At 37.8% G+C, this 25985-nt stretch overlaps 1 protein-coding gene across 1 annotated transcript in view; it reads right to left on the bottom strand.

Annotated features, from left to right (window-relative positions):
* Positions 1-9804: 9804 nt before the first annotated feature.
* PARD3B (par-3 family cell polarity regulator beta) overlaps positions 9805-25985 on the bottom strand; it is a gene marked incomplete at both ends in the record, with an annotated part of 63448 nt that continues 47267 nt past the window's right edge. Inside the window, 3 exons of the mRNA XM_009865026.1 lie at positions 9805-9849; positions 21573-21688; positions 23048-23147. Coding sequence (XP_009863328.1) covers positions 9805-9849; positions 21573-21688; positions 23048-23147 — 261 coding nt within the window. The remainder of the gene's footprint in view (positions 9850-21572; positions 21689-23047; positions 23148-25985) is intronic.

The following is a 25985-nucleotide window of genomic DNA, read 5'->3' as shown; positions in this document are numbered from 1 at the left end:
ATGAGTCAAAGGGAAGACCCAACTCAAAGTAGAAACTATCAGCAAAGACATAAAATGTGGCGGGCTCAAGACAGTCACAGTGAAGCATCACTAGGCCTCAGGAAGAGAATGCACGCCCCAAACAGCCCACGACTGATAACTCAGGTCAGCACCTCACCATTTACCAGAGTGAGTATTTCAACGTGCAGCAGACACAGACCTCTGCAGGCATGCCTCTCCTCCAGTCCACTGCCAGCTGACACAGACAATGTATTTACCACAGAAAGATGACCACTATTTGAAAAACTAGACGGCCTTATGATAAGTGGGTGCATTCATTACAACTATTGAAAGCCTGCATTTTATTTCATTTCATACTACTTTAACATTCTGGGTTTTTTAATACTCTCTTGACTTGCTTCACTGAATTCTGCACAGAGCAATATTCAGCAATACTGACCAGAGGAGAAATAGCACCGATGAAGTGTGAACATTGAAACATGCCTCCAAGACCCAGTTAATATAACGATATGCCCAGAATCACGTCAGGAAATTGAAGAGGGAATAAACAGAAGGTAGAAGAAATATGAATGTACGAGTAACTTGGCCGGCAAAAAACTTGTGTGTTGTATTTTTTTTTCCTCTTAGTAATTTTTCCCACCTCTGTATCATAAGGGAGCTGTAGCACTGGCTAACTGCTGAGCATGAAATTTCCCAGGTCACATTAAACAAAGTTCCTGCCCCTTTCTCTGCTCGCAGAGCAAAGAACACTCCCCAAGAAAAACGACTGTTCGTCTGCAGTCCCTGGATGCCAACAATTCACAGTGGGTAACACATAGTTCCCATATGGCTAAGATGTGATGGAACAGAAGTAAATCTTTCATCTCTACTGTTTATTTTTGAAGACTGCAGTCTGGATATCTCTCAGACCAGGCCTTCTCCTCTGAGATAAGGACCTTCCATTCCAAGTTTAACCACATGTAAAAATGAGTTTGACATCCAGAATCACTCTCCAGTATCTTGCTCTAGTAAACTTAGTGCTGCAGCTTTAGCAGGCGTTTCCCTAGCTACGCATTCACTGGAGGCCTCTGTATAATTCCTATCTGGCAGAACTTTTAAGTTTTATTTCATGAGGATCAAATGGAAATATCTATCTTTGGTACACTCTTAGGGCAGAGGCTTCCTTCACGGACGAGTCCAAGTTGTTCAGGACTTTCCAGGAGATGCACATGCATTTTTGTTCTTAAAGTGCAAATGTGGAAAAGGCTTTGATGATGAAGCTGAGGTTGTTTTTCTACACTTTCATAGTACAGAAAATTCACATTTGCTGGGTGAAATAAAAGCTTCTGCTCAGTGTATGCTTTTACAGGTTCATTTATTCTCTGGCAGCTTCCTGTGATCAGCTGGATTGAAAGAAACCCTACCCAGTCCCTATGGTTCTTAAGGAAAATTGTCCTTTCTTCTGAATGAGCTGCCTGTTCAGTCCATCCGTCACTTCTGAAAGCTTCTCCCTGCTTTTCAGACTCAGCTGCTCCCAAGGACTGCTCAATCTTCTCTCACTCCCTAGGACAGGACAAGACCCAGAGTGTAACAGCCCAAACAAAGCAAAAAGATAGCCATAGCCCTTTAACAGGAGGTAACATCACACAGCCAGAAATAAACAAAATCAAGTTTCACTGGCCATTAAACAAACCTCTCAGAAACTCACTTTCAGTTTAGTCTTCAGGACAAGAAATAGAGACGCAAACCTGTTCCCTTGCTTGCTTTCAGCACAGAGACATCTCTGAAGATCTGCAAATCTTCTTTCATCCATGCTTTCTCCCTCAGATGTGTATGTCTACTCCCTCCACCCCAGTCAACCTCCTTCAGCTCAAGCTGATCCTGGGATCAAAAACTGTCAGTTACAAAATCATTCTTCTCTTCTCCTGAACTTCTTTTTTCTTGCTCCCTTGGCTAAACCACAAGAATACTACTTTTTGTAGAATTACTTTTACTGCTAGGTTAGTTCCCTCAAAACAGCTCATCAAAGAATTATAAGAATAATAATGCTGGTACAGAGAGAAGGGGGGCAGAAACATGTGGCTAGGCATTTATGATAAAAGGGTATCATAGGATCCTCTTCAGGAGACAGGAGAAATTAAATCAGCTATGCTGTGTTACAAAACCTCAATCACAGACCCTTAAATTTGCATTTGTGCTGCAGTTGGTCTATGTTCAGCTCTGTAGAAGATCCTAAATCACATACAAGAACATTGAGGGAAAGGAGGTTTCTCCTGCAAGTTTATTACTGTTCTCAGCAGATTAGATCAATTGACTTTAATGACTGTAGTTCAAAGAAAGATCAATGGGCACTGCTCTGCCATATCTTAATACAATGTACACCAAAATTAGTCACAGAATACAAAGAAATCATAAAATCAAAGTAAGTGATTTAAGAGAAGACTCTGGCAATTCCAGGATGGGACGTCAAAGATACTCTTCTTCAGTTTGCAGAGGTTTATACCATTTTTTATTCCTTCCTTCTGCCACTGGGAAAGTAACTGTATCCATGGCAAATAAAGGAGTCTTTAGAAAAAGGAATGTAGGTTTGGCATTTAACAAGGATGTGGTATAACATAGCACATAAGATGATTTAATAGACAGCTGTCTCAAAGCCACAGTTCTTACGTCCATCTACTTGCTGAGTTTCCCTTCAAGTGGTATGCACGCTTGTCTCTCGCAAATACGTGGGTCAAGGAGATAAGTCCAGCACTATCCACTTCCATCTTTCTCGTTTTAGTTTTTGCTTGCTTAGCTTTCTCAACGACCTCACCAGCTAAGCTGAGGGACTGCAATAGGAGAAGTAATGGGATCCAGGCAGCTGCGGGTAGGAGGTACGGTGACTAAGACTCCTTTTCTCAGCAGCAGCAACCTTTCAGATCAACATTGTAACATCAAACTGCACCCTCAAGTGAGGGATTTTTATCAACAGATGTCTTTCTCAGGACCTAACAAAAAAGAGGTCACAACAATAATCATCACACAGCTAATAAAGTATTCAAAAACAAGGAAAAAAAAGATGTCAAAGGAATAGTTACAGCTGGCGAGTTGCTGGGGGCATAAAATGAGTCTTCTCAGAGTAAAAATGAGAGCTTGTTTCCGTCCGTAGAGGAGAACCATCTAACGAGGTTATCTGTGAGAGCTGTTCATCATCCACATAGGCCTGGCAGGCAAGTGGGACTGTAAAGACTGCCAGCCCGCCATTCAGAAGAGATTTTGACCAACAAACTGCTTTTCACTCAACAATGTGGCAAGTTCTTTTAATTTAGAATAATTGTTCGAACCAGAAGAACTGATAAGTGTCCAGTCCTCCTTTTCCTGAAGCAGTGAAAACCCAAACTTCTCATGCAGAAATACACGCAGTTTGACAGTGGGGGAGTGGAGATGTTTGATTGCTGTATCAGTCCCATTTTTAATAGCCTCTTAAAAAATAATATCTGGCATGTCCAGTTTGAGCTTCTCTTGCTCAAAAAAAAATAAATAGAACTTGACAGGACTTCTAATTTTCTTTTCATCTTGTTTCAATACACTTTCCTATCTCTGACAGGTTAAAATACATGAGGTTCCAACAGACTAAAAAAAGTTTTTCCAACTAAACATCCATACTTTATATTTAGCACTCTAAACAGTACATGAAATTTAAAAGAGTATTTTTCTCAACACAAATTCTTAAGAGTCAGCTCATGAAAGTTAGAGGCTTGGGATTTATTCCTATAGACTTCTGGATTTGGAAATTAAGATATTAAAAAAATCCTGCAGCCCAGCAGCTCAGTATTATGCTGTCTGTCCCACAGGCCTGGTCACAGCATAGTCTTGGTTCTCGTCCAACTCCGTAGTACTACATAAGCCCCTCCGTCACTCCCACTTCTAACCAATGTAGAAAGTTAGAACATTCTAGAACATGGAAACTATTCTACATATATAAAACCCAACCAACCGAAACAAACAACAAAGAACTTCAAAAAATAAAGTCCATTAAACAAACAGTAGTAAAGCCACAGTGGCATAGAGGACTAAGTAAATTAATGTATCATTGTAGTTTACTAGACAAGCTGTGTTTGAAGATAAGGAAAAAAACCCCAGCAGTAGGCAGAGATTCCATGAAAGCTAAGCATTTTAACTTTTGGACTAGACATGCTTATAAACCCCAACACATAATAGATTCAATACAACATCTTTGACTTCAAACCTTACCAGACATAAGTATAAAAGACAACATTAACTCCGTAAGTGACCTGCAGGAAAAAGGAATCTTATTTTTTGTTTCTTGGCTGCAAGAGTCGATACAGATTCTGAAATGACAACAATTTATTTAGAACTATACAGTCAAAGGAACACTTTGCTTGGAGAATCATAATCAAAGCTGATGATGGTGACAAAATAACAACACCACCATCAGGAAAGAATCGCCTAAGAAGAGAAGCCCAAAGTGAAGGTAACCGTAAAAGAATTAAAATCTTGCAAAAATATTCCCAGCAATAAAGCAGCCTTAACAATTCAGAGCTTGAAGAGGCACGGGTTACGCATAATACAGTGTACTGAAGCATCACAGAAAGATACTTGCATTTGGTTTTGTGTTAGTCAAACCAAAGTAGCACTGAGCACCACACCGGCTGAACTAAAGGAAAATCACGTTGCACAGCTCCTAGTGCCGCCACCATTTGCTTGCCTCCAGTACCCAAGCCAAGATATATAGGCTAGGGTAAGCTACATCGGTATTGCTGCGGTATGCTGCAGTCTGCAAAGCACGCAATTCCTCTTCACACTTGCAAGAATGATTGACGCAGCCAAGTATTATACTCTTATTATCAAAGAGAAAAAAAATGAACCAAAATCAACCTTTTTTCTCCTCTCACAAATGAAAAGACAAGTGTCAGATTCTATATGCCACATGCTTTCAGTTAGATCGTGGCAAGGTCCTTGTTTGGACAAGCACTTCACCTGCACACGTCAGGCAGCTCAGCCATTTACACAAGTCTTCTACTGTGGATCTAGTTACTATAAAAATCTCTATGAACTCAGTACCGAACCCAACGCCACCTCTGAAAAGCTCAGCTTTAAGGACATCTACAGAAGCAAGAAGGCTTGTTTAATAAAATTATGAGATCTGGCATGAGGAGAGGAGAACATCACTTCCCTACATACATCTTTGACACGATTGTGTTATCTGCAAATGAAAACAGAAGCCAAACTTGCTACAAAGGCACTCAAACAAGCATAGCAGCATCCGCTAAGGTTTCTGTTTCTGTAGTCCTAACTCCTCTATTAAGCCCCAACAAAATCCTTTATGAAATGAAAGCCTTTTGTGCTATGTAAGCATGCATAAACCACTAGATTTTGCTGGTGTTCCAATTGCTCAACCTTTACATGATTCCTCCAGTTTAAAAAACCCCCAGAGTTGTCCCGTTTTGTTTGCCCTTCCAAGTCTGAACTCAAATTGCAGCAGTAAGCTCAGCCTATCCATTATTCACACTTTTACCAAAACAAACTTTAGCACACTGGATTCTGCCTGCCCCAGACCCTGTGTTTGTATTTGCAAATTTAGCAGTTGCTGGGCACGCCTCAGTTTACTAGAATGTAATCATCTACACTATAAGTGTTAGAACAGCTCTTCTGCTCTCTCAAAGACTTCCTAGATACAGTTCTGGAGTCAGGGTAATACCAGGCACAGCTTCCAGAGGCAACCTGAAGTCTTAGTAGAGACTCAGAGCACAGATGGGGATAATCCTGTGCCACTCAAGTTTAAAGCCTAAGGGAACATTCAGTTTACACTCACATAGATGCAACTTAGCATCTCCTAGGACTTACTTCACCTATCAATGCAACCGTGGCTTTTGCAACAGGCTAGAGAGCCTTTCCTGAAGGTAACAGTGAAGCTTAATCTGTCTCACTTTACATACCCTATTTCAGTGGGTCAGATAAAATCTACCAATAAACCTAACTCTTCAACCACTCCTGTGTCCTAAACCATAATCTTAACCATCATCCTAGCCTTAATGCAATCTCAGTAATTTATTTTTTTTCAATGCAGAATACATTCTGGCATTAAAAGACACAGAGATACACCAAGACCTTTAACCTATCTTATTCCAAACTATTTCAGTCCCAATCTGAATCTCAGTTCAACCACAACTCAGTTGCACATACACAAAGCAGTACAAATTGAAGGTCTACCAGACATGTTGGCGCACAGACCACATGAAAGCCCTGACCTTGCAGGATTTGGTTGTACATCTACCTCTTCAAAGCCACCTTCTCAGAACCCTAATCCTACCTACAGGCTGAACAGTAACCTGGTAACCACACTGTAAGCAAAATTAACAGTAAGGGGCAGAACTTGACCAGAAGCATTCTTCAAACTATCCCAATGGACTTTTTCCTATTCAAGTCTTTATCCTATCTCTTGCCACAAAGAAGTAATTCAAATTCAGCTTGGTTACAGAGCTACCCCTGCATCATTCAGTCTTGCTGGTACTAATCCATAGCCCAGACCCATGTTCCTCACATAGCATCCAGCAAGAAAATAAGATCTTCAACTCATCTTGTCTCTAAACTGTCTTGAAACATAACCCCAGCCAAAAGCATGGTCTAGTGACATTAAAATAAAAATAGGAAAGCTTTTTTGCCCATTTTGCTAATTAATATGTCAGAGCTCATAAAGAAAGACTCATCAGCTTTTCTCCAGCACTGCATCATCTGAAAGAGCTGTGTCAGCAAAGACCTCAGCAGACAGTCAATACATACTAAAAGCGTTCCAAGCAGTAAATCAGAACACACAAAAACAATTCCAGGGAAAAAAATAACTGCAAAGAATTCAGTACTTGATTTCAGTATTTGATATAAATGAGGTTACATTTGATGTACAACAGCCTCACCCTTCCTTATGAAAGGTATCCTCCTAGGTGTCCTCAAATTGCTTTTCTAAAAATCAAAGCGTTCACGAAAAACCGATCCAAAGTTTGCTGATGTTTCATCTTTGTGAATTTTCAGTGATCTTCTCTGCTTTACGACAGAGGCACCACTTGAGGGAATGCGGACACAGGATTGCTGAGCACACAGGAAGCTCACAGAGGACAAAATCCTCCTTAGAGGATTCAGAGAAGATGTCTTACATAGACACACGCACTCAGACACTCTGAACTCTGGTCTTTTCCAGAAGGGGACGAGTAGGCTGCATCAATATAGCACCCCAGTGCTTTTGCCAGTGGTAATGTGGAAAATATTTGCAAGACAAAGAACACGTGTAAACAGTGCAAGAGTCTTCCAGCTGGCAGGATGGACAGGCCAGCTATGAGGATCAGAATTCACAGATGCATATACAGGAACAAGTCTCCAGCCATCTTCCCATAGAACATGCTTACAAGCTCAGGATGCGTCCAAAAATGCTTCTAAAAATCAAATCTAATTTTTAAAGAAAATAAAAGATTAAAAACCAGATCTGCTGTTTGTGTGTGCAATATAGAAAAAGACAGAAAGATGGGGCTACAGCTACAGATGCTTCTAATGCCTTGGTCTTCTGCAGAACTGTGATAACACTTTTTGAAAAGCATACACGCTACTAACTCCTGCTGCTGCACAGTAACATGTAATATGCAAAGAATGCATCAGTTACACCAAAAGCTGAGCCTAAATGAAAAGCCACTGTCCCAGAAGGAACAGAAAGGATATTTCCCTAGAGAGAAATACTCAAATGTGTATTTCATAGAACAAGTCATGTTGAAGGGGAGAAGGGATAATTGCATTGGTTGTTAGTAGGTGATAATTAATTCTGTATAGAAGTATGTTTAATTTCCTGAAGTCTAGAATAGGATGGAAGCTCTTCATTCTGTAATGAGAAAATAATGGTGTTTCGCTTCCAGCACAAGAAGCTGCAATGTCTCCCTTAGCACCTTGTTAAAAAAGGTACCTACAGGAAGGTAGCACAACGGATGATGTTAAAACAGGAGTTCTGTGACATGACTGAATGCCAGCAAAATATTTATATGATATATCAATTCTAAAAAGCATACAGCGAAAAGGGACCGGATAAAAAGAACACCATGTTCTTGAACAAACCTGTAAAATATTTGAATGGAACAATAAAAAAACTGAAATTGGAGCTTAATTTCTCTTTATGAAAGGTTAGGAAGCAGAATATAGAGGGGAGAAACGTTTTTCAACAGTAATTGAACAGTATTTGAAGTAGACAAAACCAAGAAAAATCATTTACACTCCAACCTTCTCAGAAGTTAGCTAGCTTTTTGTACTCTGAAGGAGGAAAAAAACAAACAACCTGTAGTATCTTTGTGTCTATTCCCTGGTGATCTGCTGACCACCGATTTTAGTCTATGAAAAAAAGATCTTGGGTGTATGGAGAGAGGTCTATGATGGGTAGGTAAAACAAGTAAGACAAAGTTCAAAAAGCCTGAGTCCACATTTTTGTAAAAAATTTGTAGGTGTCTTCAAACAGAAAACTTTTCAAAGCCACAGTTTTAAATAATCTGGAGAAGCATGCAAAAGAAAGATCAAATCTCGCTAAAAGTAATATTATAAAGCCTAACGTATCTACAACAACTGATTGCCAAAGAGCTATGATCTCATCAGGTTTCCCTCCAATATTCTTTGATAGCAGTGAATTCCACTGATCTTTGGAAAACTGCATGATGCTGCAATGTTTGTAGTAATTTTTCTGCAAAGGAAAAAAATCCAAGGGCAACACCGCTGGCTTCTTCAAGTTGACAAGATCATCTATTTGAAGCTTTCACATTCCTAAAACAAAAAGTTGAAAGAATATTTTCTCCCCGGGAGTGATAATGTTACAAGACATATGAACTAGCCCCTGATTCAGAAAGAGAATCCAAGAAGTTCACAGACTTAGGAAAGGTGCCAGAGAAGTTTAAAAAGAATTTGTCTATGAAGTTCAGGAAGAGGTCTTCAGATAAGGAAAATCCACACCAGAGAACTAAAGAATTAAGGAAGGACACCCAGTTGCACAGAGAAGGAATACCATAAACAACTGGGAATCTCAGAGCTGACCTTCCTTTACATGAATTCAGCTTTTCAGTTCTATCAAAGGAGTGCAAAAAGGCAACGTGCAGTCACGCTACAAAGGGCCAGCCTGCATCTTCAGAGTTTTCTAACATCAGAAGAGATTGCTGAATAACCTGAGTTTTCTAGAAAGTTTAAGGTTTCTTATGTCAGCTTATCTGTGGCTTGTGAAAAATTATAATCTTATGTGGCATTTCCTTGAAGGTTCTTTTAATATAAGAACTGCAAGTTGTACAGTACCATGGTGTGGTTTGCGGAACATATTTAATAAGTAGGTACAGTAATGACAACAGTATAGACTATTTTTTGTAAATACTATGGCCTGAAAAACTGAAGAAAAAAATATTTCTACGGCACAAACACAATGAAAGTTTAGTGTTATCTTAAATATTCCATGGAAGTGGAACTTGGAGCAATGAGAAAAAAAGCAAGAAGCATTTCTATTTTTCAAAATATTTTAAGTACCTTTCTTATAGTTTAAGTCTCCACGCTTGCCCTTACTTGAAAGGGCATCTTCTTCGGTTTACAGTACCTGCACTGAAAAATAGTCCAGCTCTTCCTGCAAATGACTCAGCTACATACACTGCCTGGCAAAGAACAATCCCCAATTCATCACTGTACAACTCGGAGCCAGGGCATATAAAGTAATGCCTTAATTTGCAACTCTTTTAGTCACCACAGCTTCTGTAAGCTGATTTCATTTACTGCCCACACTATTCAAGTTGCTGACTTTTCCTCCAAAAGGGGAGAACAGCTTACCCGATTTGTGTCCGGCCAACAAACCAACTTTGCTTTCATCTGCCACTGGAGGAATAAAAGAAAAGACACAAAAGATCAGAAATTTATTTAAATTCCCAAGCCTTTGAAACACTGTCAAATTATTTCAGACACATAGCATCCTAAGTCTTTAAATTATAATCACTTGTAAAAAGCCTTTTTTTACCTAATCCACCTGGGAGACTTCAAAGTCCAAATATCTGAATCAAAGCCCACTGAAACCAATAAAAGGACTACCAGCAGCCCTTGTGGGTTACAGATCAGGACCTCAGCACTTACACACTCAAAACTGAGTTGTCAAAAAAGCAATTGCATTTGTAAATAACTCATCTTGCCAGACAAATCACAGGGCACAGGAGAGTTGTAACATTTTCAGATCAAAGACCTCGACTGAAAAAAGAATCCAGATGTGGAAACCTTCCCATCTGCAAGACATCTCATTAACTTGCAGGACCCTCTGCAGACAATGAGGTCTCCCAAAACCTGATCTTTTGGAAGGGTTACGCTTTTTTCCTATGTTATAATTTATTTTATCTGCATATCGTACCTTTGTAGTATTTTACGTAATCTTATGAAGAAAGGTGTTTACAGTAGCAAGTTTGCAGACAGACAAGGGGAGAAGCAAATTCCGAATGTAACAAAAATTGTAATTTTTCTTCAGTAATTGTACTTCAGTTTATTATCATATATCTCAAGAAATTAATTAAAATACCCTCCTGGAGTCCTCCTGGAGGACTGAGGGGAAGAACCAATCACCATTTCTTAAAATGAATTCTAATGCAAAGGAATGGTGCTAATGTAATGTTAAGGATGATAAAACAGGCACAGGAAATGAATGTTAGGGCTGAAAGCTTATCCTTCCACTCTGCCTGCCCAAGCACTCCCTTATATTATGCCTTAAAACATGATCTCCTTATATGATAAAATAAATTGTCAACTCATACCAGAAATAGTAAAAATGAGAACTTACACGAGCTTTGCATAGCAGTCACCATAAAAAGTTTACATAGTTAGCTGCAATGGTACAGGAATGTGCTATTTCCCACCCAGGAAAGAGCAGTGCAGTAGTTACTGACATTTTGGAGCTACCACTGGGAAAATAATCGCAGTAAACATTTGCTTACATTGCCTTCCCACAATTCATGTTTAGGGAAGGTCTCACCCCCTCCTCAAACCAGCATCAGATTCAGGACTGGGATTCACAACAGGAATCATGAATCCACAAGTGACCACCGGTATCTCTTCTCCACCTTTGTAATCTGACTGTCATCTGATTACCAGTAAAATTGACATAGTGTAGTTTCATTGTGGGACGCAGATGCTAACAGAGTAAAATTAATCCTGTTTGCAGCATTCACAGAGATGCCACAAAACAAAGTCACAGTCAAAGTTAAAAGTGCAACCAAAATTCAAGACAGTTCTGTACTCCTTTTCCTTTAACATTTCTTCTAGGTTTTTCTAGTCCCTAGAAACAATAACCGTTTAGCTCCTTATGCAGTTTCATCCCATAATGCAAAATGACTGGACAAGGATTTGCTATAAGGATAGTTGGAATTCCTCTCCCTTCAGGTTTACCTCTGAGCAGAACAACTGGAAAACTTCAGTCCCAAAGGTTGGTGTTTTGACAAGTTATGATTGTGTGAAAACAAGAGATTATAATGGAAGCTGATTTGCAACCTTAATTATAGCAGTCACTAATGGCAACCACTATAATACATGATAATTACTTGGAGTAGGTTATGTTACAGTACATAGGAGCTTTAAAAAAACCTAGATACTAGGGTTCACAGCATTTTTTAAAAACTATGCTGATGATTTGCTTTGCCTGAAACTAAGTTTTACATTATTAAAAGGGATAAATCCATTTAACTTAATCATACTTTACACACCAGCTTCACACACAAAAATTAGATTTTAATACTGGAGGGGGAAAAAAAGAAGACTAAAATGATTAGAAAATGAAAAATAATCTTACTAGAATGCAAGGTTAGCATTATGAGTTTAAGCATACACATACAAAAACTGGAAAATGTAAAAATTAAATTTTTATATCAATGTTTGAGCAACATACGCATGCTCCTCCATGGAGTAATTTTCATCTCATGGTATATTACAGTTAGGGAGTGACTTCTAGCCTGGTCAGCTTTCACTAGACTGAAAAGGAGTGGCACAAACAAATCCACTGGCTGAGAATCTTTTTCTTTCCCTTGTTTCTTCTGGAAACAAGGAGAAGACAACAGAAGAGAAGGAAAAGGCTGATGGGAGATAAATACTTTGCATACCAAAATTGAAAATTTTGCAACTGAAGATTTTATTTTGGTATATATCAGATGTCCTGTTCCACAAAGTAGCATCTGAAAACACTGCTTTGCATGCTGTTAAAAATTCATGCCATCATTCAGTTATAACAAAAGCAGTATTTCTCTGGCTATCTTCCTTGGCTTTTGAAAAAAGCAAGAGCTAAGTGGAAATTCTACTAGTGTTGGCTTATCTTTGCAGAAAGGCACCTCAAAGATTTTAAACAGAGAAAAAATATTGTCTACTCTTAAAGCTCAATACTTCAAATCTTTTTTATACTGCAACATCAAAAAGCAATCCCATTGCAGCTTACTACGAAAAATTTCATCTCAGGAGGATCACACTTGGGAATGTGCAGTGCCAGGTTGGAATATATCAGGAAAACATTTATAACAAAATTTCAACTGTAACTATTTTTATAAAGACACCTGAAATATATATTCTTGAGCTAGAATTGTTAAATGCAAAATATCTCACAAAAATGAAATCACCTTATTTGGGGATTGTAAACTCAAAATTAAAAAAAATATTTGGGAAGGATTCACAAACAAGATGACACTTCTTAATTTGTAAATCAAACAAATACTTCACATTTTGAAAAGTCCCTAGAACTCCAGGGGATGTTACTTCATGAAGTTATTATTGTTTGTCAGTATAAAACACACTAGCTCTTTTAAAGTAACATCTATAATTTAGGAAACGCATTTTCACCACAGAAGCCAGTTACACATTCATTCTCAGTACTCAAAAGTAATCACTGAAATAAAAATGATAGAAGTTCTATGGCTTGGACATTTCGGGGACTAGCAAGAGCACACATTACGAAAGATGGAATATTACTAAAACCAACAAATGTTTCTAGCTAATAGCAAACAAATAATAGCTGTAGGGTTTTATTTTTAAACTATGCCAATAACCACAACAAATGGTAAAAGCCCCCAACTTTCTATTTCCATGAATAACCAGACCTACCAGGATTTCCTACGGCAATATTGCGGAGTGCTGTTTTGCAGCACTATCATTCAGTAGCAGTAAAAGCACCCAACATTGCATCCATGTCCTTCCACATAATCTTTTGATTGCCATTTCTGTGCCCTACACTCAAGATAACCAAGGTAGCCAGTTTATTTGAATTGCATGATTTTCAACAGCTTAGTACACGAGCCTTCTGTACTACCCCAAAGTTAGCATCAAAATACAGTCCAGGTTTACTTAAAGGTCAACACGCTACTTCCCAACTATTGTTTAGAGAAGCCCAAATCAATGCTGCTGCCAATTGCCGTAACCAGTTTCCCTTCTTCTCCCAGTTCAATTGCTGCACCATTATATTATTTTCCCAAAAACAAGGAGCTACTACTATTCACAAGATACAGGGTACTACTGTTTAACTTAGTGCCTCTTTGCTGAAGGATCTGTTTTGCATATTGACTAAGAGCTACTTAAAATCTTCTAAACATGTGAAAGTTTGTTGTATTTCTACTGGACAAACTGACACGTACCTTTGAAGACCAGCTGCAGGTCTGCACTCAGAAAAGAAGTAAACAGGGATTAAAATTACAATTAATGAGAAATAATAAGAAGAGACACTGAAACATCAAAGAATTTCCTGGAAAACAAATTTCCTGATACTTTTATTAGTCTACAGGAAGCCCAATGTAAAATTTCTTACTATACGTTAATCAATTAACAAGGGCTGTATTCCCAAATCGTGTATACAAATGTTGTTTTCATGCTTTTTAGAATCCATGCAGTTTCTATGGTAAGAATACACGAAAATATAAAGCAAAGCTACAAACTGGTTATCGTTTTTTCTGATGAACTGTCTCCTTACCCATCCCTTTCATCTTAATGAAGGCACTGCATCAGCGATTAATTTTAGTCAACGATACCAATGATATAATTCTCCTGCCATTTTATTTTTATTGTTGTTGTTGGTGAAGCATTTCCCCATCTAGGAGCAGCATAAATCACTCACAGAAACAATGTCAAATGTTGGTTCACAACCTTCACTTAGAAAATGCTGCTTGTTGTTCTAGGTTTGCCCTGTAGCGCGGCGCTGAAAGACCACAGGCTTTTATACTAAAATGTGCAGGACCAGTAACATGTCTGTATCAGGAAGGGTAAACTTGCACTGTCTTAAAACATATTCCTTCAATAATTCCCCTCCTCCCCTCCCCTGTAACAGTGAAACTTCACATTAGGGCCCCATCTCTCGTGCTTTGGGGTCACCTGGTTATCCAACAGCTACCCATTCTTGAAGGACGACGAGTCCTTGATAGGCTCCTGTTTGCCTCAATGTTGAAAAGCAGTGAGACAAGCAAAAAGCTTTCACAAGGGCCAAGGATAAATTATACTTGTACGGTAAAAAGGGTAAACTTTTTCCAAAATGGCATCTACACAACATTTGGGATGCCCTGTTCAGCACAGAGACACGAATAAACGACATCCAAACCAAGATTCTACATGCTTTCTCTCACCTGTACAAGGTTCTCTCTAATGAGATTTTTCAGGACAATTTTGTTAGAACTGATTTAATACTTCAATTCAATTGTATTCAGAGAAGGTCCCCAAGGGATACATCTCGTGTGTCAGCACATGAGAATGAAAAATGCCTCAGCGTGCATTAACAATTACTACTTTTTTTCTGGAAAAACCAGCAGTAGAGTCAATGCTGTCCACTGGACACATTTACCTTTAAATGGAAGGTTTTCTCGTGGCAGAAAATAACATTGTTTTTACAAGTTCCCAGATACTTTCTTCTAGTACCACAACTACTCTTTCTTGAGGGTTACATTGCTAATTGAGGCCATCACAGCTTATTTTATACTTTTGTTGTCTTCTCTGATCCTCTCTCACTTCTATTCCATAGAAACTGTACAGGGCTAAAACTGATCCAACTCCCCCACTACACATCTTCCCCATGTCATTAACACTTCTTCGAAACTCCCAGAGTTAAACCACAAATTCCTAATCTCATCTGTCATTCACTGGTTGAAAACATTGATAGGGAACAGATTTAAGACAAAGTATAGGGAAGCAATTTGTAACAAAGTGTTCTTTAAAATTACTTCATTATCATCTGTCTTTCTTGTAGTGGCTATAGATTAACTTAATTGCTATTTTCTTCTCCTAACACTTTAATAATCTAAGTATATTAACAGATCAACTCACTTCAAACTTAAAGAAGCATAAGAAACTACCACCTCAACCATGTGTTACCATTTTCTCAGCTCTATCACTGTTACAGCTCATACGATGCTCCCAGTCTGCTCCACAGCAATCTTCCTTCAATTTTAGAGGATTTCTACAAAATGAGGCAAAAAAGTTGATACTGCCCCCTGCTCACCTCTGCCTTTATGCCACTGCTACCTTCTCCTCAATTGCATCAAAACAGATTTGGTGTAAAACCGAGTAACGGAACTGACCTTGTTAAAAGCCTTTCTCTTCATACAGAATAAACCTAATTACAGTCTCTTTTCAATTCAATTCACTGTGGCCCTATCACTTAATAAATCATTTTGTTTCATTCTCTACTTATAGATCTTACAAACAGAAATTTGAAAGTTACTGGAACTAAGAAAACTATGTTGTGTCCATTTCTAAAAAAAGTATTCTGCAGAGTGGCCTCAGAAAACACACATCTAATCTGACAGTACCAGAAAGTTACTCATGACATAAGCTAGAATAATTTTTAAATTTATCTTGGCCCTTGATCCCAAAGACAATTAAAGCCATAAGCAATATAGTTTTTCCTAAACCCATGACATTTTTGGTTTTTAAGAAGTCTTCTCTTCAGGAGATGATTTGTTAAATCACTGTTATAAGCCAATAACATTGAAAAGTCTGCTAGAATTCTAAGCCATCATCTTCTCCATTTCCTCATTAATGTTCTAATGAACTTAAGTGGCTCCTAAAAGTAGTTCTGAAGTTGGTTTCAGCAACCCGACAAATGTATTCCATATGAAATACTGATTTAATAACTTAAAACCCCTTTCTGTCTCACTAGTACCATAACTCTCACTAGAAAACTCTCAAAACGTATTCTTTTAATTATACCTGAATCAAAACATTGTTTAGATTGAAGACTAATCTCCATTAGCTTTGCCTGGTCCTCATTTGGTTAAATTTTGAGATAGGTATTTCAATATCCAAATTACACTCTGGAGCAAACCAGGAAGTAGATAGTAGCATCTTGATTGTATTCTCCACATCCTTCTGGATATGAAACACTGGTTCCTCTTTGTTTTGAGGTGTCTTAAAAGTATGAATTGTAATCAAATGCATCCCTCCACTAACAAAGAAATTAGCATTTAGTTAAATATTGGCTTCTCCTTGCAGAATACTCCATACTTTACATCCTGCAGATTCACTTGCTAATTATTCCTAAATACATAAATAAATTGGCCGATATCTTTAATAAGTATGCCCCAAGGTTAAGGGACTCTTAGTATGTCTAATGATGCTTGAGCAAACAATGTTTCACTCACATTTAAAATCAAGTAAAGGACATTTCCATTTCTTCAGGCTGTGGAGCTTAATCAGTTAAGATCTATGGGTTTTGCTTTTTATGGGAAAGGAAGGGGGAGTTGAGCAGTACCTTGGGATAGTGGTCATGGGTTATTATACCAACATCCTCAAAAATAATTCTACATGTGATTCAATTTCGTGTTGCTTCGGGTTAAAACAAGCCACACTTTCATGTGTTTTAATACAATTCCCATGGCTGTAGGTTTTACAGTACATTTATGCATGGCCTAAATCACTCCTGTGCATAAAGATTTATGGAAAACAAGGGTGTTGGAGATAAATAATAAAATACCTTTTTTCTTTTTCTTCAAGCATACCAATTTTCACCTTCCAATACAACGTCAAAAAAACAATCCATATTTCCATTCATTCTCCACAAAAATTACTTTTTTAATATAGTTAAAAGAAAGAACAAACAGTACTGAAAATGGATTCTGATTAATTATTATACAGAAATTATTTTCTAGACAATTGTGGAGAATGTATGGGAAAATGTGCGTTAAACGTAAGGGAAAAATCACCCTTTCAATGACCTGTATAGAAGACATTGATTTCCTCTTCATTTTCAATCTGCTGTTAAGTTTCAAAAAAAACCTGTACTGCTCAAGTGGGAAGGGACAACATGACATTTATTACAAGCATTTTTGGATTTGTTTTGCTTATTTTTAACATTATGCTAGAAGCACAAGTCCAAACTTGGCATGCAGTCTAAATTTGATCAGTACAGGCACGCACTCTAAATCAGACCTCGGCTGGCCCTGCACAAATTCTTGAAACCATGCTGTAAGAAGTTTTCTTCACCAATATATTCAAATGCTATTATCCTATTAAAAAAAACTTCTGCAACTGTGTGGATGTGTCAGGTGTCAGGATGGGTGGAAGGAAAGGGGTGGCTGTGCTCTTTTATCACCACCAGTTCAGAATAAAAGTAGACAAGGCAAAGAAAAGATATACCAGAAGACACAGGATATGAACTCTACCAGCAATCCAGAAAGTGCTCTCATTATCTCAACACAGCAGCAGGGAAGAACATCAGGACTTATAGCTGATATGGAACTAAACTGAACCCTATTACTCTGGACGAGGCTGTAAATTTTCAGAAGCCTTTGACCACTGTGTAAATGATGGATGCTGAAGCAGGGAACCAGTCACCCTGCCTCCATACACTTTGCTCAAGGATATCTGTTTCATATGAGGGAAGGTTCTGCTCATGTCTGCGAAACCAAAGAAATCAGCACTACCACTATACTTGCCGTTTTGTATTTTTTTTTCATTTCTACAATAGCAACCCAGTAACTCACGTGCGCCACAGATTTTTAATTTTTTAGGGTAGATACAGGCAAAAACTAAGTCATTTGCAAATCACTTGAGTTCTTCAAATGCACCAACTCCAGATGTCACTTTTGGATTCATGCTATTTGTGAATCTGGCAGTTAAAACTTGTGTCAGTTCACATGAGTCGCGGCATGACGGCACGGATCCCTGCCTAAACAATCAGGTGGCAATGGTTCATGCCCTCTGCTCCTGTCCAGCTGTCCAATCAAACAATACAGAAAAGCACCAAGAGTCAATAAACTAAACCACATCTGCCCTACTGGCAAGTAACCCACAGCTTTTGCTGCAAGCACCAAGGCCCTTTTATTGCAACATTTGGTCCGGAGAGTGACAATGACAAATTGATGCAACGTGCTAGCAGTACTGAACATTTTTTGATTACTCATTCTTCTGTCCTGATATCATTCACTGAGGATATTAATTTATAATTGTAATAATTATTATTTTGTAAATAGATACTACTGGAAAACAGATTAAGCACTGAAAGATGTCTGTGCCTAAAATATATAAAATTGATAAAATAAGTATCATTGTTAAATGAGTTTCCATTGTTAATCTATGTAATTATAGGCTAGTCTTTGCTTAACAGCTTTGCTTCCTGTGTATACATCAACCCTCATCAAAGACAGAAAAGATCCTTACAATACAATTTCATTAGCTCCGTAATTTAATGAATTTACTATTTTCTTATAAGATTCACAATCCATACCAATATCTGGATTCTCAGGTCTCTTGTCTTTAAAAGTTTCCATAATCTGCCTTTGATGGTCCTTCGGACAGTGATGCCACATTATGTAATCCCTGCCTTCATAATCTTGTGCTTGGGCAATGGATGCATTATACACATTTCAGGGTGAAGTAGAACGTTTCATATGCAACAGCAGTACCCATTTCACATTTATGTCCTGTATCACATCAAGTCCATTGTCTACTGATTTCATGATGTTATTTCTACACAGAGAGGCTCTGGTGATTTCTGGAGCTTGTAACCTCAAAGTCTTCCCAGATTTCTGGAGACACCTGATTCAGAGCCAACTTGCTTTAAAGGGAAAGAAACTGCATCGAAGTCACATTTTTGTAAGGTCTTGAAGCTCTCCTCTCAGATTCCAATTCTGTGACTTTTCTGTTCTTCGTGTTAGATTTATTGTGGAAGGGACTGGCAGAAGTTGAGTGCAAAAGAAAAGTAGTAAGTGGACATCACCCCACTTCTACTGGAAGAATAGGACCCAGTAGTTACACAAGCATCTTCAGATAGGGGATACCTTCTCTTTGTTATCAAATCTGCTGCAAAGTTCCTCTGTGGTGCTGAACAAATCTTTCTCACAGCCTCAACTCTGGGTCTGGAACATTGAGACCTCAGCGCTTCCCCTCTTTTTTCTTTTTTTTTGTGGCAAACGATGCACTGAAATCAGTAACAAGTACACAGCTGCATGTTGGGATGAGAAGCTACTATGGGTCATGACTGCAGTTAAGTAATGAGCAAAATACCAAAACAAACTAAGAAATAACTTTACTTCCCCAAAAATCCATTTGGAGTGTGCATTATATGAATGCTCCATCTGGAACTACAGCTTTATATTCCAAATTATTAGGATTTTATTTGCATTAGAAGCATTTTATATTGCAGTTACTTCACCTAAGATTTTCAGGGTTCTTTACCTTTCCAGCCAGAAACTTCTGCTTAAAATCTTTCAAAAGGTGGGAAGTCGAACATGGTACTTCAGTGCTTCCTAGAGGATAACTGCAAAAGGTCCTAGCTTTCATCTTCCTCAGTTTCTTTATTTGACAAGCTATGTGCAACCAATTTTACTTCATTTATTATCATTCATATAACACAGGAGGGGTACAATTCTTTCATAGTCCCTCCAGTTCTTTAAATTACTAACAGATTCACCTTCACGTCCCCATATGCAAGAAGGATAAAAAATTAGTGCCTACAATCAAAACTTCCACAGCAGAAGGGGCGTTTTCAACAGTTACCTTCTACGAGCAACAACTTCTAAAAGATTTAAAGACCTTTTTCTACCTGATTTTTATTTTCTTTTATTTTTTGCACCCACTTTTATTACAGTTTTTAATGACTATGATTTAATGACTCATATACATTGTCATAGCATTATTTCTAGGTGTCAAGAGCAGGTTGCTGGTAAGAATTTGAATTTCACAATATAAATGAACAAAGACCAGGACAAAAGGAAGTAGAAGCTAGCTCATAGTTTTGAATACGCTCCCAAGTGCACTCCCATTGCCTACTTTTACATTGATGCTTGTGAGCACTCTTTCTAGTGACTTCTGTGGGAACTGCAAGTAAATTTTTCTAAAAGAAGATTCAATAAAGTTGAACATTATGTTTTCTAGTAGACTACATAGCACAGATGTTTTGACTCAAATCTATAAACTCATTCCTTTGTTGAGGAGAATTTCCACTGTGTAAAAAAAAAAAAAATCTAATGCAATATTCTTCATCAAAACACTGGAACAGAAATGCAAAACCTCCCCTAAACGAATTCGTACTCATTCTTATCCTGCATTAATAATTGTGAGACTTTCCTTACACCTACGAGTGTTCCTTACACCTTAGAGCAGTACCACATCTTAGGTTATATTAAAATCTTATAATATGATGGCAATAAAAATCAACAATACAAAATCTAAGACCAGTCTAGAGCAGCTCAGGAAAAAAATATCAGCACCACCAAAAAGCTACTTTGAAACTATATAATAAATTCATCATTTTCAGTGTACAAAATCTGATCCAACAAAACACATACATCTATGATTGAAGATACCCAAATGGTAGGTCTCAAAGCTACTCGATCAACACTTGAATTTGAAAAGCACAGACAAAGAATGAGTGCCATGAAGAAAAATTAAAAGGAAAAAGAAAAGCTTATTTAGTTTTATTTAAGGCCTAAGAACTTTCTGAATTTTTTCTCAAACTCTCATTAAAACATGACTCAGGTTTCAGCTGCAATAACCCTTCAATCTTCCACCCGCAAATGCTTTTCCAGTACTGAAATAACCCTTTACTTTCTGCTTCATCCACCCTGCAAGATTTTCTTCATGGCGTTGATGGGTAGAGGACCATAACCTTACCACTCTTCAAGCATTTATAAAGATCTACCACAACACTTTGATTGTCTGTGTTTGTCATTGTCAATGAAGAAATATACAACTTGTCTTAGGAAAGTTAGCCTTTGTCCACTGTAGTTTTGCAACCATTTATATTCTGCACGAAAATTACTTTTGCTATTGCTGTTTTGCTGTATTTTTTAGACACAGAAAACTCAGACAGCAATTCTTTCTGCTCATTTTTACAAACACTCCCTCTCCCCCTCAGCTAAGATTGCTATAAAATGGTAAAATGGCCTTTAAGAAAAAAACCAGAAAAATATAAACCCTACTTCAGCTTCAGTAAAAAGGGTACTTGCAATTAGATAATACAGGAGGCTGACCATCGTCCCCATCACTGCAGCTCCTCTGCAGAACTTACTAATGTTGGTGTTTAAGAAACAAAAGCAAGAAACAGCAATGGTGCAGATGGGCTAAAGCTAAAAAGCTGACCTGTACGTCACCCCACCCCTTCTTACCCAGATCCATGCTTTTTGAGGCTTTCAAATTAATTGATTCAGACTGCTTGGCTGGTGTCAAAGATCTGAAGCTGATGTGCTGATCTGCTAAACGCACTGCTGAATTTATGATAGGGCTGTAAAAAAAAAAAGAAAAAAAGAACATGTTAAGTATTTCAGGCACCAGTTCAAAACACAAGTGAACTAATTAAAGCATGCACGAATACACGCATGCACGTGTCTTTTTCCAGTTGCTTACAGACATGCATCTTAAAATAATTTATTGATCCTCAACTTTCTTCTGAGACTTAACACTTGTTTTTCATCACAGATGCAAATATAAATGCTTACTGATAACTGCTTTTAAACAACTCATATTTTATTTAGCAGAAGAAAAGATGAACATTCCAGTATCTGCTATTTTACTTTTTTTCGTTTTGTTATTTCTGAGTAACCACTGCATTTCCAAATAACATGCTATAGAAAGGTGGACAAATGCTGCCAGTGTACATCTGCTATTTTACAGCCTTGCACCACTTCTGCAGATGCTGGAGCCTGGAGGTTTTATGGAGGGTGCTGTAACAGTCTGAAGAATTCCAAGGTATTATGCTTTGGGTTTGTTTGTTTGGTTTGTTGTTTGCTATTTTTCTTTCTTTCTTTTTTTTTTTAAATAACTTCAAGTTAGACAAATATCTAAACACTTCAAAATTCCACCTGTGTGAAAGTCAAAGTAGCTTTCAGCTGAGAAGAGTCAAAACACCTCACTGCAATGCAAGTGAAATCTTCTGTGTCTCTCTTCAGTTAGAAACACAGATACATGTATATATATATATACATTTAATACTTTAAAATCAGAAGACAGTTCCAAAATAAAAAACAAACATTTATTGCCAAACTGTACCATCAACATACTGGTGTTTACAAAAGGTATTCTTAAAATACCTGAGTAGCTGAAAAACCTACCCAGTTCATTTACAACTGGGAAAGTGTCCATTAATTTTTCCCCTACACATTTCAGTGTTCAAACTTACTGAAGCTTCATTTTGTAACCTCAGGAATGTCTCTAGCTTACATACTGCAGAAGTATTCCTACAAACTGAATTTGACTAGGACTTTTAAAGCTTTAAGAAACTTCAGGCACTGCATTTCTACCCAGCACCTATTAGTATAGTTTTAAAATAACGTGGTTTTTTTTAATTTTTAAATAGGGATTATGTTTTGGGCCTCTCTGTGTTTTACTGAAAACATGCTGGGTATCGTGATCCATACATCAGGGATAGCTGTGGTACTGCAGCTTATGAACAACTGAAATGAACAATGTACTGCATGCTAAAATAACACTCCCTGCTTATATTAAAGGATCATACAGGTGACTAAAAACAGTGGCACAAATTTTTACAAAATAAAAAGTGATTTTAAAATTAATTAGAAGTACTATATCACAATCACTAATAAGTAATTAGGGCTGCAACTATTAAGAATAGCCAAAGTCCAACCTATGATTATAATCCTCATTCAGCAGATCCTCACTAGGATGTGGTGGGAGAGGTGGAGGGGTTTCATTTTCACCACTGCCATGATCAGACACTGGAAACTCTAAAATAAAATTTAAACAAGGGTTAAATAAGCAGGAGGAACAAGTCCAATACACCAGTTCACTGATCAATAACTGGACTGGAAGGCCTCAAGCAATGCTGAAGTGAGTTGCAAATTACTCAAATCTCTAAACTAACTAAACTAGAATTAAAATCACACCAAGCAGAAAATATACCCCTTGGGATTTCCTAAAGAGCTGATTTTCAGATTTGCATATGCATAATTAAAGATAAATATAGGGAAACTTTTGCTTACAGTGAAGTTGAGTGCAAGGCACAAATTGCTTTACTCCATTTGAGTGCATTTTCACTTCTACATAGCATCCCAATTGATTGTAGGCTCATGCTTTCATTCCCTTTGATGAGGAGCATTTACCATCTTTCATGTACAGAAGAGAACCACATTCTCAGCAAAGTGTTCAGAAGAAGAAAAAATTCTGTTATCCCACGGTGAGAGAAGAAAGAAGCATTTCTGCATTACAGTTTTCCTTTTCCTATCATCCCGGTATTTCCTTCTTTACCTCTACAAAAGGCATTCACAGCTCCCAACAGAAAATTACTTTGGACCAAAAAAACCACGAACTACTCAATTAAACCATTCAGGGGTTTACTAAGCAACAATAGAATTTAACATGGCCTGCTGTAGGCCACTTCGTCACTGTCCTGTAAATTCATCTTGCAATCTAAAGGTCTAATCTTGTAAAAAGTCTCTGCATTTGTCAATGCAGAATATGGCTTTATCCCTCCAAAACTTAACAGGGAACATGGACACTTAATAATTCTTGAATTTCAATGGCATGTAAGCAATTTAACAATACTGACACACTACGCTTTCAGGTGACCTATTCTGTTGCATTGAATGTTGCCAGCCTTTTTGCACAATCCTGCATGAAAGTACTAATCTAGCTTGAGAGAAAAAGGGTTTACAAGGAGAGGATCAAGGCAGACAGCAATAGGTTATATTTGTTAGGTCAGAGCACTGAGATGGTGCCCTAAAAGCAAACAAACAAACCCAGCAACATCACGCTACTAGCTCGAGAATCCTCTAAAACTGCTATTGGCTGGATAGCGCCCTAAAGGTCAGAAAGGTAAGAAATAGTTCAAACCTCGCATCTCAAGAAAAGCGAGAACATCATAAAACAAATAAGAAGGTAAGCAAATGAGGAAAAAAGATCTAAGAGACCTTACAACCCATCAATTGTCAGTGTGACGCAGAAAGTGGGTAAGTTACCCAAGGTATGAGCACACTGGCTTCCGGCATTAACTTAAAACTCTTTCCAGTTGCAATTCAAGGACAGGAAACAGAGATGAGGAGTAAATGGCAAGCTCTCAGAGTAAAAACAATTTAGAAGAAAGGGAAACTTATGCTGATCAACGTAATTAGATTATTTGAAAGATGAATCAGAAGATGAAAAGGTTTACTCATGTAAAAACACTCGGAACTACTAAAAATAAGCAGAGTATGAAACTCTGCAGAAAGACTAGAGGATATTAGTAAGTTGGAAATGCAGGTGAAATTCCCTGTCAGTGACTGTGAAGTGATGCACATGGGAGTAGGGAGTAGTCTTGACACAGGCACAAGGGCTATTTCTTCAGAAATTATCATGCTGGAAAAATACAACAGAAGTGTACTGCATTGTTCTTTGAAGTGAAGTCAAAAGAAGACAGACATTCAGAGCCTCAAGAAAAGTCCAAACACTCCAACTAGAACTCAGAGTTAATGGTGTGCCTAGTTTTTAAATAGCATCTCAGGTTTCATTCTTCCTGTCCAAAAAAGGATGTAATAAAAGGCAGAAACATATTGAAAAGGTGGCAAAGGTAGTTGGACACAGAAACGTTCCTACAAAGAGCACAGGCAAGGATTCTCTCTGCTTTAGAGTAAGAAGCAATAAAAGGGGATACAACAGAAAGCTTTGAAATTAGCTATTAAGTAGCAAACGTAGCACAAACACACAGTAGTATCTTTTTCTGCACAATTAAGCCATGAAACTCATTGCCATGAAGATATTTTTGAAACCAGATTTAAAAAAAATGAAAGAAATGGACTAAGTTAAAGAGGTGTCAATGGCACAACAGTCCAGACAGAACCTCTGATTTAGGAAGTCCCTAAACCACTGACTATCCCAAGCAGGAAACAGGTGGCCTGACAGAAGAAAGAGTATCAATCAATCAATAACTCACAGCCCTACACTGTGCCTTACCCTCTTTGAGCAGCCTCCAACAGCCATAGCAAGAGGCTGAGCGTATAATGTACTTATATTAAATTTGATTCACAGTAATTGATAGGTCATTTCTCAAAGGCTGTTTGGTGATGGGTTACCGCTGGCATCTGTCTTGCAGGACACAAATGGTACGCAGAGAAAAACGTCAGACTTCCTGAGCGAACTGGAAAGGATCACAAGGGACTACAGCTCTCAGCAAAATGAGAACAGAAGCAAAAGAGTGAGAGAATTTAACCTAAGAGTCAGTCACTGGCTCCATGTTCAAGACCTCAGGAAGTGATCTTAACAGATTCAGAGAGATCAGAGCAGCTGCTGAGCCACTAAATGAAAAGTAGTGAATTTTCGGATACTGAGCAGTACAGGAGAGTAAATAATTGAGTCTGTCTGTAAGATACACGATAACTTTACAAGCAAAATTTAGACATTAATTTAAAATTTCACTTCTTAATTTTCTATCTTGACATTATCATAAACATATAAAAACAGAGTTGCTTGTACAAGCCTGAAGACTCAGCAGATTATGGTAGTAGAAACGGCTTATGATTATTCTACTACTTAACCAGAGAGATGACAGCATTTCCCCTATAACCATGTATAATGCAGGGTTATAAGAAATA

This window comes from Apaloderma vittatum, unplaced genomic scaffold (assembly GCF_000703405.1).
Source record: "Apaloderma vittatum isolate BGI_N311 unplaced genomic scaffold, ASM70340v1 scaffold17932, whole genome shotgun sequence".
NCBI classification, from domain to species: Eukaryota; Metazoa; Chordata; class Aves; order Trogoniformes; family Trogonidae; genus Apaloderma; species Apaloderma vittatum.
This window is presented reverse-complemented; position numbering and strand designations above follow the sequence as displayed.